The following is a 12,839-nucleotide window of genomic DNA, read 5'->3' as shown; positions in this document are numbered from 1 at the left end:
ACGGCAATCAGGACAGCCGTCGTATAGCGGAGTGCTCCGAGCACGTGCGCTTCCATCACGTGACGCCTCATCCACCAACCCCGTCACGGAAATCGGCGTGGAGACGTAACGTAACGAACTCCGGCCCTATGCAATGCGACGCTACGCGGTGACCGCTAATTCCTTCAAGGAAAGCGAGTCCATTGGTCTGATGGATGAGACGTCACACCGCTTCCGAACTTATAAATAAATGTAGCGCAGTAATGAAAAGGGACTTGCTCGCTCTCGCTCGCAATAGACACCGTCGTCTCTCGAAAAGCAAGTTGTCGCGAATCTGAAACGGGAACTGTGATTATTCGAGAACTTTATTGTAGACTCTCTGTAAAAATAAACTTATCGTTATTAAAATCAGAACTCTGTCGAGATACAAAACCGATCCTCCCGTTCCTGACCAACCATCGCGCGCGCTCAAACAATTAGAAAATAAAATTATGAGGTGACAGCAATTAAAAATTTTTTTCAATTATTACTAATTATTTGACAATTTCACCTTTCATTAATACTTCCACTTTACTTTTGTAAAAAAATTTTGCGATCTGTAAAGCTGTTTGAGAATGAGACCTTTGAAATGTAATTGTCGGTAATTTGGACGGCTTTAGGCTTTAGCATCCCCTTAAGGTGCCATTCATGAGACGCTGAAAATGAGCGTCAACAAGGTGAACGTGGTGGTTTCGCTTTGACGCTAGCGTCAAAAAAATGAAGTTGAATTTGTTTAATATTCAGCGTCGTCGCTGAATCGTCGTTAATCGTCCTAGTACAATCAAACATAGACTTCGAAATACGTAAAATATTAATAATTTTCAAGTAATATCTGCAAGTAATAATATTTTATGGATACATATATAAATAAAAGATATTATTTCTAAAGATTTTTACTTGCTGAAAATGAGCGTCGAGCGTTAACGTGAAAAGACACCTTTATTTCCCATTTCGATCTAATAAGCCGTGATTCAATTTTAGCAAATATATGTCAAAATCAGACGATTCAAAGTATATAAATACTTGAATGTCGAATTCTTATAACTCTAAAAATCTCAAAATTTATAGATCTCAAAATTTAGAAAACGTAATTTTATTTCACAGTCCGTAATTGCACATTGTCTGTCATATACATAAGACGTAGAGACAAACGGATTCCCGATTCGAATTCTTCTCGCGCGTCAAGTAAGATATACCATCAGTTGGGCAATTAGAACTACTGCATTTCTCGATTCAGCCATCAAACAAATCACGTTATTATATTCAGATATCACGATATTTATTACGACTGAGCGATTTTGAAAATAGTAATTTGTCCGGTTAAATTCCTTCTAAAGATAAAAGTAGACAATGTCTTATGACACAGTCTCTTATGACACAGTTACTATGGACTGCCATTTTTAAGATTTTAATCTCAGATTCAGACATTCGAGCGGAAAATGTGACATTAGAATTAACTAATAATACTGATATGAACAACAATACAAGATTCAATGATGAAAATATGATATTAACAAACGGACTATTAATTCACTTAACTTTCACGAATTGGTATTACTATTATGCTATGTCAAAATCAGAATTACGAATATGGGATTTGTTCGTAGTCCAGTTTCAATTCAACAAGAATCTCTCCGTTTGGATACTTTGGATAATCCCATTATGAAACCTCTTATGCCGGAAAACAGCACTATTAATATACTTGTAAAATTAATTCGTTATTATCCTTTTCTTGTTACATCAAAGCCCTCGCTATATTACGTATGTTGCAACATATATCGGGTTACGACATTTTTTGGAATGGTATCGAGATAAAAATTGTTATGTAAAAAATTGTAATTAAAACAAAATTAAGGAAAATATTAATAACAAAATTGCTATAAATTCAAATATCGACAATGAACATCCAAATCCGCGGCAGCAAAAATAAAGAGACTCTAAGAGTTTGAAGGTTGACATAGGTCAAGCCATACCTGCAACGACAGCAAAATCGCTACAAATTTAAATTCCAACGCCAATCGACCAAATCGACACCGATGAGTTAAACTGGCGGTATCCACAAGTTACCGAAATAAAATTTAAGAATGAAACTTATATTTAATAAAGCCCGGAGATTTGAGAGTTTGATGGATCATCCCTAATAAGGGGGAAAAATGGAAAAGAGAAAGGGAAAAAAACAGGACTCACTATTTGCTGGTTTAATTTTTACTCGACTGTGTCTCGAAATTTCTGGGGCCCTGTGGCTTCGTGATGGCTTTCGTCGGCATTTGTTAACACTTAGGCTTGCGGAAGTAATGCACACACTTTAAGTTTGACACATGGTTCAAGATTAAGCAGCTCGGAACTCAGCGTGACTGATAGTGGCGGTAAAATGGTATTGATGATAGTTCTGCGATGTCGCGGTTTACGTAGGAAACTTCAAGGAGTGGATTTTGTCGTAGGATGTGTCAGGTTTTCTGTTTTGAGTGTTTGTTGGTAAAATATTTTCATGCAGATTTCGAGATTATTCATTGGTGGTGAAATATCCGATACGTGAGAGGAAAGAAAGGGGGTGAAGTTTGCTCGGACGTGGGAAGCAATCAATGGATAAGGAAGGTAATTCCTCATGTTTGAGGGATTAACTCTATCAGATGATGGAAGAGGAGATGGAGTTGCGGGTTGCAAGAAATCCGAATTTACGTAAGAAATTTCGTTTTTTAATATAATTGTTGGCGACACGCCCGCCTGTTCCAACGATTCCGCACGTGCTTGGCGACTGATTTCCTTCGTTTAGAACTGAGAATGCGCGGATCCACTAAAATTTATTTGATTGTTGTAAATCATTTAATTATTATAACCGCGCTGGAAGTCAACTTGACCAAGTCTCTCGATTGCTTATGGACAATTTTATGAATTTGTTTATTTATTGTAAGAAGAAATGCTACGGGTCTGGACGCTGATGTTAATCAGCTAACCCGAAGTAGCGGGAATGGAAGTGATACGGGTCTGGACACTGACGTTCATCAGCTAACCCAAAGTACCGATGGTGAAAATGTAAATTAAAAAACTTAAAAGATTAAATTGAAGGGTAGAAATACGTCCAGGAATTCGAGAGTTTGAAGAGAAGACTTCCGTTTAAATAAAAAAAAAATAATCTAACTTATTAGTACTTGATACGAAGCTGTGCTTCGTACGGTCTGGATTAGAATAAATTCGTTAAGACCCTGCACCCTTGTAGAGGCTTCGTCGGAACTTGGTAGATTTGGTTTTGCGGTGATGATGCACACAGAACTTAACATAACACACGCTACTGAACTTAAACTGCACGCAATAAAAACGTTTGATTTGGTACTGGACCCGCAAAAACCTAAAGAAAAAGCGGGTAGTCAGTAAACGAAAAATACTGACTGAAACTGGAATTGGAGCTGAACTGACGAAAAATCGCGGATTATATGTATAAGAAACTTTAAGAGGTAAATTGTTGAGAAGTGTGTTTAGTTTTTCTGTTCAGTTTTTCTGTTCTGAAGGTTTTTTGGTAGAATAATGGTAATAGTTTTCACCCAGGCTGTACATTTAAGTTTTTGAAATTATTTATTGGTGAGCAACGTGGGAGCGTCATCGTTTATTGTATAATTTTGATTTGGCGAAAAACTGAGTGAGCTGGACGGAAACACTGGAAAAAGAGCTTGGAATAAACCCTGACATCGCGGGATTCGCTCTCTTGAGCTTTAGTCTGTTCTCAGCTTCAGTCAATCTCGGTATTTTTAAATCATAATCTCTTCTGCTGCTTGAGTTCCGATTCCGAGTTAAAATCTGTCCGCGAAATCTAACCCAGGACGCGGCTACATCCACATCATGAAGAGCCCGCTATCCGATTCGTAAATTCCAAAGATATCAAGAAAGTCATTAAGTGTAGCAAGTTCCATTTATCCCTTTTTCTTTTTATCTCTTTATTTAAAGGTAGTCTATCGACTGTAGGATCCCCGAGAGTTCATTAAATACGGGTTTATTTCACGGATTTATGTCAACGTTTGAGCTCGTGACGTTCTCGTTTTCGTCATCGCGGGTTTAGGGTCGATCGGCGTAGGCATTGGTAGGCCAGTAAAATTAAGTTTGAAAATGGGAAAACGGATTGACAAGCCAATTTTTTGAGGGTGAGTAGAGAGTCATAGGAGATGCCCAAATTCACAAAGTTCCAACAAAATTTATCTGTGCGTCGGCGGCCATCTTGAAAATAGGGGTAAATATTTAAAGTTTGAATATCTCGGCTTCTATTATTCTTTTTTTTTTAGTTTTGTAGGGAAAAATATTTGCTACTTTTGTCCGAAAAAATTTTTAATAGCTGTCAAGGAAAAAAGTTAAAACCAAAAAAGTGCCGTCAATTAGGGGTTAAACAATTTTATTGACACTTATATCGCCCCCTGTTAGTTTGATAAAAAAAATGTTCCAATGAAACTTGTAGAGGATTCAATTCTCTACAATTTTTGTATATATTTTTTTGCGGTGGCTCAAAAAACACTGATAGAGAGCGCCAAAGTTGAGTGTATCTAGTAAATGCTCTTTTTCGTGGGAAAAATTCGCGGTTTTATTGTGAATTGTCGTATATTATAATTCAAAAAAGGTAAAAAAAAAAGGCGCCAAGTACACGCGTGGTTGTTACTTCGAAAAAAACCAAGTGGTAGTATCATTAATTTTAAATTAAAAAATAAATAAAGTCTATTCTAATCTAGGTGGTAGTTGCTTTAATTTTTCTTAACAAAATTATTAAATTACAAAATTGTTACTTTATTCAATCCAAGTAATATCTACCTCGAAAACACCTAAATAACAAGTAGTATTTATTTAAAAAAAAATATGTAAAATCTTTTAATACTGCGCCAATTACAAAGAGAGAATATGCATATATACATATATACATATATACCTTAACAAAATTATTATTATATCACAAAATTGCGTTACCAAACTCAATCCAAGTAATATGTTATTTTAAAATAATATATGAAATTTTTAAATTACGCCAACTACAAAAAGAATATATATATTGCTTTGAAAAATGATTGTAGTGCAACTACTCTTAAAAAATAAAACAAAATTGCTAACTAACTTAACCCAAGTGGTATATATCTTTGTATTCCTGAGGGTCTTTCTATCAACCCAAGTGGTAGTAAAAATTTTAATTCTCCTTGATAAAATTATAATATTACAAAGAATCATTTTAATTACAAAAAATTAAAGAGGTAACATTATAAAATAAAAATATTTAATTAAAATAAAATAAATTTTTCTTGTAGAAAACTTGGCGCTGCTTTTTTAAAGTCAATCCAGACAAATTGCATAGCGCATAAACATAAGCGTAAGAAATTGATTGGTTCATATATATGTGCAAAAGAAAATAGACCAATCCATCTCTTTATGCACATGCTTATGCACCTATGCAAGTTTGTCTGGATTGACTTTAAAAAAGCAGCGCCAAGTTTTCTACAAGAAAAATTTATTTTATTTTAATTAAATATTTTTATTTTATAATGTTACCTCTTTAATTTTTTGAGGTAATTTTGTACTGATATCATGCATTTTGTAGTGTTACGCATTTTCTTCTAACTAGTCTTATAAAGAGTATATCTTACAAACAGTATGTACAGATAGTAAAGCTAAAGGCGTTACAGACTATTATTTCTAAGAAAACAGATTTTTTTAAATAACATGTAGACATGATACAAATAAAACAAATTTATTCTTTATGTTTTTTTGTACTTTTAAGTACTCTGCATTTAAAAATAATTTACATTATTTTCATCCATTTGTATCATGTCTATTTAGCCCAGTAAAATGATTCGTGTCGATTTGGAAAAAATAATTTCGGACTGGGCTGAAACTTTGTAAACAGGCTTGTTTTAAGGTACTATTTAACATATTAAAAGTCCCCATGTGTAGACGCTACGTTGCGGGCAGGGGAGGGTCCAAAAGGTCTAAAAAACCAGTTTTTCGCAAATAACTCAGAAAATATCAACTTCACGGAAATTTATGTAGATATAAAAATTGTAGCTTACAAAATTCCGCACAATTTCGTTTTTTATTCAATCTGTACGACCAAATGGAGCAGAAATAGAATTTTTTTCAAAATTTGGAAGAAATAATACTGACTGGGCTGAAACTTTGTAAACAGGCTTGTTTTAGGGTACTATTTAACATATTAAAAGTCAGTTTAAACACCGGCAGTTTTGCGACGCAACGAAAACGCGTACGCGCGTCGCGCATTTTTCGTTAATATCTCGAAAATGGACTCTCGAATCGAGGCAAAACTACCGGTGTTTAAAAAATTATATCTCTGCTCCATGTGATCGTACGGACTTGAATAAAAAACGAAATTGTGCGGAATTTTGTAAGCTACAATTTTTATATCTACATAAATTTCCGTAAAGTTGATATTTTCTGAGTTATTTGCGAAAAATTGGTTTTTTAGACCTTTTGGACCCTCCCCTGCCCGCAACGTAGCGTCTACACATGGGGACTTTTAATATGTTAAATAGTACCCTAAAACAAGCCTGTTTACAAAGTTTAAGCTCAGTCCGAATTATTTCCTCCAAATTTTGTCATTTTACTGGGCTAATTTGTTATTTTAAAAAATTTGGCAATTATACCGTTCAATAAAGCAAAGTTTCAGCTTTAAGAATCTGTTTTTTGAATTGCAATACGATGATTTTTAAAGAAGTTATGAGCAATCAAAGTCAAAATGCTCATTTATTATTCAATCCACGATAAATACTTTCAAAAGTAGAGATTTCAAGCGTTAAAATCCTTTTTTTTTTTAATTTAAATTTTGTTCATTTTTAACAAAGTTACAGCTGCTTGAATTTTGCCTATTCTCAAAAATAGATTTAGGGTTCTTTTAAAATACCTGACACATTAAAGATAATGAAAGTGCTTCTAGCATGCTCGGATTTTAGATTTCGAATATGCAACATAATCAATTATAAGTATTTTTTCAAAAAAATGCATCAACATTGGTTAGAGCTTAAACGTTAAAATTTCGTTTCCTGCATTAAAAACTAAAGCTAGAATTTATTTAAACATTATTAGTGCAATAACTAGGTAAAACATTAATTTAAACGTAAATGTGTAGTTTAGACAGGATATATAGATCCAGATCAGAATTACAAATTTTTTGAATATACCAGTATTTAATTATACATCGCCGTAAATAATATATTTATTTACAGTTATAATAGATTATACATGCTTAAAAATACGTTTTAAAAATAATTATGTTACTGTCTCGGTCTTCTGCCTCGTCTACCCCAATGGTAGTTAGCTGACGACATCTTTCTTCTTGTCGTCGTATCCCCGTAGCTCTGCCTCTTGGTCTTCGAACTGTAAATATGCTTATGTAGCATAGCGTTTGGTCCAAAGCTGCACTATGCGATCGTGTTCTTTTCTATTTGTAGGTATTGCGTGGCTATACTACCTATCAGTGGATCAGCTGTAAAATAAAATTATGTGGAATACACGTAATAATTACTAGATGTTAATTTTGTTTTTGTTAATTAAATATTTATTGTGATGGATGCCAAAAATAAAATACGTTTAGATGTAACAATAATCTATAATGTCTATTTCTACCAATGCGGATTTTATCTCAAACTTTAATCTCGGTTTAATATATTTTTTATCTTTTTCTATATATAGTTCTTAAAACTAGAAAAGATTTGTTAATGGATAATTTCATGTATAATTTTATAACGTAATATTTGTATTTAGTGCCGTAAGCAAATAATTAATATGAAATATGAATATATACAACGCATATTTAATACATTAATATATATTCAAGATAATTTTGATTTTAAATAATATATGAGGCTGAATTAAATTGCATTATATTTTACTACATTTCTTATTTTACACGTTACAAAATAAATAAATGGCTTATTTACACTTGGTATTCTCAAGTATTTTTAATCTGCAAGTAACAAATTTATATTTAGATATACTTCTATAATAACTTATTACAATAGAAAATAAAACGTAAATTAAGAAACATATAGTACAGTGTTTTATATCTTCTTCTATGAATGTCAGAAAATTATCCACGAAGAATATCTAATTCCTCAGGTGTGACGTGCATTCTTAATAATTTTTTCTCGCGTATCACATCTTGAATTTGCGTGAGAAGTTGAGACGCTACTTCAGCTGCGTCTATGTAAATGCTTCTTGCCCATGGACACTGTGTGACGCTCTCATGATAAATCTCTTCTCCTTTTTTCTCGCATAAATCACGCAAAAGGAGCATATACAGTCTCTATAGCAGTGGATAACATTGGGTCGATGGTATCCTGAAAATAATTTTAAGTAATATAACATAAATATGGTAGCATTTAAGTATTTGGCATCTTATAAAAATTTAATTATTCTATATCTGGAAAGTGTTAGATGAAACGATAATAGCTTATTCAGTGCGGCATTCACTGTGTCAGAATAATCAAGTTTTATTAGAAGACTAATACGTCTACGAAGTGCCAAACACATCGCTCTATAGCACGCCACAGTTCAATTTCAGCGCTTCTACTATTGAATCTCCAAGTCGGTAATTCACTCTGAAATAACAATCATTTTATAATTATATTATCAATTTAGGAACATCCTATAGCAGTTATAATATAATTATATAGTATTGGTGCAATTAATTAGTGCTTTTTACCTCTATGCCAGCAAATACAGATAAAGCATAAAAGTTATTCGGATATCTATTTAAAGTTTTGCTTAGAACTCCTTTTAACACAGTCTGCATACTCTGAGTCCGTTCCTGATGCAATTGCAGGATTGCAATTTGACTTTCGTACAACATTTCCTATAACAATTTTAAAATTGTTTGCACATAATTGTTTTAATTTACATTTACCTGTTAGTAACAATTTATAGTCGTTCATAGAATATTAAATTGGTACCTGCAAGTAAGGATAATAATCTTTGGAATGATCAATATACAACTCTTCAATATGTTGACAATAGCATACAATCGCATCGCATTCTAAGTTCAACAAAAAAAAGGTATCTTTTTCCTTCTCATTAGAAGGGACTTGCAGAAAATCTTGTACACACGAATGTAAATACTCTTCAATTAGTGATTCTTGATTTTTGTTTTTGCTAGATACCATTTGACCAAAGACTTTTAGTATCCATTGTCTGTGCGACTCGTTGTATGTTCTAACATTTCCTCGGCAATCATTTTGCTGATATGCACTATTACGAGGCTACCAGATTGTGTGAGGCTCAATAAGTAACTTTCTATTCATCCTGGATTACCAAAACTTCTTTCTTGAATTAATCTAAAAAGACAAAATACAGATTTATATACATGTTATGCACAATCTAGGTTAACCTGTGTAAATACTCATGTAAACGTAGTAAACAGTAATAAGTAATATTTTCTACTTTCCCAGTATACAACATTCATCGCACGATACTGTTAATAATTGCAAATCGGAAACGTACCTCGAGTCCAGTTCTTCTGCGATCAACGAAGTCGGGATCGAACGTGTCAGTCGTCACTTTTTGCCAAGCGTAGAGAACCTTCTTTTCCGGCAGCGGTGGTAACACGATGTAGGGATACCTCGCGATAGCGTGCGGCTCGTGCAAAACGCGCGGCAGCAATCGCACGGCAGAAACGCCTCGTGTGAACAGGCTCCTTGATCTCAGTATCAGCTCCCTGCCGTCAATATGACCCTGCCGTCAATATAAATAATATAATAAGTTATTAACCTGTATGTATAAACACTCACGTAAACGTAGTAAACAGTAAATAAAATAAGTATAACAGTAACATATAGAATAAGATAATTATAGGATAATTACATATAAAATAATTACCTTGAATTAATCGTCGCGTCGCGTAAAGAGTCACACAGTCGGTCTCGCTCCGCGCGTACTACCGTCTTTTTTTTTTTTTTTTTTTTTTTAACTCCGCGCGGTTAGGGTTATTAACGCCTTCAACCCCGCCTTTGGGCTATATAGCGTAATTTGGTCTTGATCCGTGGTTTTCTTCAATCCTGTATAATCCCTTTTTTTCCTCGTACAATCCTTTCTCTTTGGTCTACGATGATTCCCTATGCTTTCTTCCACCTTATAAATTCCTTTTGTATCTCGCACATCTAAGTATTTCTTTTTTTCCTCGTACAATTTTTTCTCTTTGGACTATGATCCCTTATGTAAAATCCCTTTTCATCTCGCACACTGGAAGACACTTTTGAAACAATCAAGAGAGGGGAAGATTGGTCAGAGACCCTCTCTTGATTATGTATATGACTGTGCGTATGTGTAACTGTGTGTGTATGTCCGCGGTGTACTGAACTCGGTATGCCGTGGGTGCGTTGGGCCCAAGGAATTCCGCGGATCAATTCCCCCTGCGGCCGTACTACCGTGTCTCTCGAGAAGATAGGTTAACTGGAACACACTGTCTGCACTGCACTGCACTGCGATACTAACACCGCTAGCCGCTAGTGTCGAAAAAGTGAAAGTGACATTTCCCCCTTTTTGCTTCCTCATAGAGGAAGCTTTGTTTTCGTGAAATCGTTTACGGATTTTTGTTTGCGTATAAAGTTGGATCTAGTCATCCAAATTTAAATTAATTGTATATGAAATAGGGGTAGAAAAAACCAAAGAAGAGATCGGTTTTGGAGTTTTTTATGCCAATATGTTCATATTGTTGTAAAAGGTCAAAATATCGCATTAAAAAAAATGTCCGTATGTATGTATGTGTGTATGTACAGATTTGATGTCCGTGGTTGCTCTAACTTTCGCAAATATTGAGATATCGGGCTGGTTTTTTTTTAATCGATAGAGTATCATTCAAGGAAGGTTGGTATTGAATTTAGTGATGATCGGTAAAGGGGTTCTTTTTAAAAAAAATTTTGAATTTTTTTAGAAATGTCCGTGGTTGCTCTAACTTCCGCAAATTTGGAGATATCAATCTATTTCTAATTTTATTATATTTTTCAGTCTTTTCTACCCCTATTTCATATATTTAAAACTTAAATTCGGTTAATTAGTTCCAGAGTTATAGATATTTTGGTAAATTTGGCACATATATACACACATACACACATACAGACATTTTATAGTTTTTAAGTGTGCAAGTAGAACCCTTTGCTCACAAAGCTTCCTCTATGAGAAAGCCAAAAAAATAAATACTAATAATTATACATTAAATAAAATAAGCTTCCTGTAATAATGAGGAAGCAATGTGCAAGTTTATAATTTGCACCCTTTTTTATATATATATGTCATAAGACGTCGGCGTTAGGAAAAGAAGTATCTTAAAAATTTTTCACACACATTTGGACTTTGCGTCGCAATATCTCCGCTCGTAGGGCACGTAGCGGAATATTATAAGAGAGATCCCCCCCCCCTAATTGGACCCCAAGCTATCGATCAAGCCTACTTAGAACTTGATCCGTTCACTCGTTATCGAGATCTCAACATCTCGGGTACTCGCAACCCGTCGCGTCGGCGTCGCATAAAAGAGTCACGGTCGGTCTCGCTCCGCATGTACTTGACGCGAGACACTACCGTGTCTCTTGAAACTCTTTTCCGCACCACCACTGAGGTAGAGTTTCAGGCGCAGTTTTTTTTTTACGCGGTATCTCCAGTAGATATAATCCACGGATCCGAGAAAATGCCTTTCGTTCTATATATTGTAATATTGTAAAAACAATTTATGCAATTCTTTGCTTTTTTGTCGCTGGACATGACATATTTCTTTCATCAATATCATTGTCATTGATATCACGACTTTCTTCGGTGACAACTTTCTCACTTTCGGAATCGTTGAAGTCAACCGGGGGAAATTCGAAGTCGTCGCAGTCGTCGTCTTCAAGTACTTGCTGCAACTGTACAATGTTTGTACATGATTTCCCGCTACAATGTTCGCATATTACCGAACATTTAAGCCCAGCTTTGTGACAACCACAGGCTGTTCCACATTTTTTTTACATTTGCACGATGTTGATCTGAATACCGCAGGAGGCGCTGGAACCTGGGTGGTCATGATTGGTTCTAATCCTAGACGAGTTCGTTGCCGGCCCCATTCCTCTGGATCCTGGTTAAGCCAGGTTTGCACTTGATGGTATGCGCGGAATGTATGCTGCCGTGCAGCCGCTGCGGTAGGAAGCAAAAAGAAAAGGTTGAATTTTGTTTTTGTAACTGATTTAACGAATTGCTTATATTGTAGGGAATTAAGCGACACTTCTTTAGTCCCACCAAACAACATACAAAATATTTTTTTTCCTGCTGCTGTCAAGACGTCGATATCAAGTTTCGTTTTCTTAAACATGTAAAGAACTTCTCGGAATCCATCGTTTTTCTCGAGAATGTTGATTAATTTCATTTTGCCAATATTGTAAATTGCTGAAGTAGTATCACATTCTGTAAAAGCATAAAGAAGAAAGATGTGATCGATTACAGAAAGATGTTTGAAACTTTTCGCCGAGTATAAAGCCTCCCGAATTTTTACTTTTCCGGATTTACGGAAAAATACGTTAGGAGTTTCCTGTCCTAGACCAGTGAGCAGAACGAAAAGGTCAATATCTTCACCAATAATTGTGACGGAGTCGTACAAAGGTGCATTTTCTATTGCAGTTTTAACAATTAGTGTGTCCGCGTCCTCGAACTGTTGTTCAACGGTAACATCGGATAATTCCCGGGAAAAAATATTCATATCTGACGGTATATGAACATATATAAATGAGATATGAACAGATATAAGTTTTATATGCCCATATCTAAAGCATATATAATCATATATGGTTATATACCGCCATATATGATCAGATCGTACATTATAC

At 34.6% G+C, this 12,839-nt stretch overlaps 1 protein-coding gene across 4 annotated transcripts; it reads right to left on the bottom strand.

Moving 5' to 3' along the window:
* Nucleotides 1–7,192: 7,192 nt before the first annotated feature.
* LOC143906774 (uncharacterized) lies at nt 7,193–11,167 on the bottom strand. Of its 4 annotated transcripts, XR_013259658.1 has the most exons (7): nt 9,868–11,167; nt 9,493–9,723; nt 8,946–9,326; nt 8,699–8,848; nt 8,420–8,594; nt 8,049–8,336; nt 7,194–7,480 (listed from the first exon to the last, which is right to left on the bottom strand). XR_013259658.1 is itself a non-coding variant. In XM_077423028.1 (5 exons), exons 3-5 carry the CDS (start codon nt 9,153–9,155, stop codon nt 8,490–8,492), a joined length of 465 nt encoding a protein of 154 aa, XP_077279154.1. In that variant the 5' UTR covers nt 9,156–9,326; nt 9,493–9,723; nt 9,868–11,167; the 3' UTR covers nt 7,885–8,489. The 4 variants fall into 4 exon arrangements, 1 of the variants encoding a protein (XP_077279154.1); XR_013259657.1 differs by having other exon boundaries at nt 7,193–7,480; nt 8,049–8,594; XR_013259659.1 differs by lacking the exon at nt 7,194–7,480 and adding an exon at nt 7,861–7,960 and having other exon boundaries at nt 8,049–8,594.
* Between the last annotated feature and the right edge of the window lie 1,672 nt (nt 11,168–12,839).

Source organism: Temnothorax americanus, unplaced genomic scaffold, assembly GCF_048541705.1.
Source record: "Temnothorax americanus isolate GAGA-0224 unplaced genomic scaffold, ASM4854170v1 Scaffold76, whole genome shotgun sequence".
Classification (NCBI taxonomy): domain Eukaryota; kingdom Metazoa; phylum Arthropoda; class Insecta; order Hymenoptera; family Formicidae; genus Temnothorax; species Temnothorax americanus.
The sequence above is the reverse complement of the archived record's forward strand: the minus strand, read 5'-3'. Positions and strand labels throughout refer to the sequence as shown.

Excerpts from the sequence above, each read along its gene's own strand:
- LOC143906774 (XM_077423028.1), bottom strand. The coding sequence starts at position 9,155 with ATGGTATCTAGCAAAAACAAAAATCAAGAATCACTAATTGAAGAGTAT. Across the intron at positions 8,849-8,945 it reads ATTATTATCCTTACTTGCAG|GAAATGTTGTACGAAAGTCA; the intron begins GTACCAATTTAA and ends AAATTGTTATAG. Across the intron at positions 8,595-8,698 it reads CTGTATTTGCTGGCATAGAG|AGTGAATTACCGACTTGGAG; the intron begins GTAAAAAGCACT and ends TTGTTATTTCAG.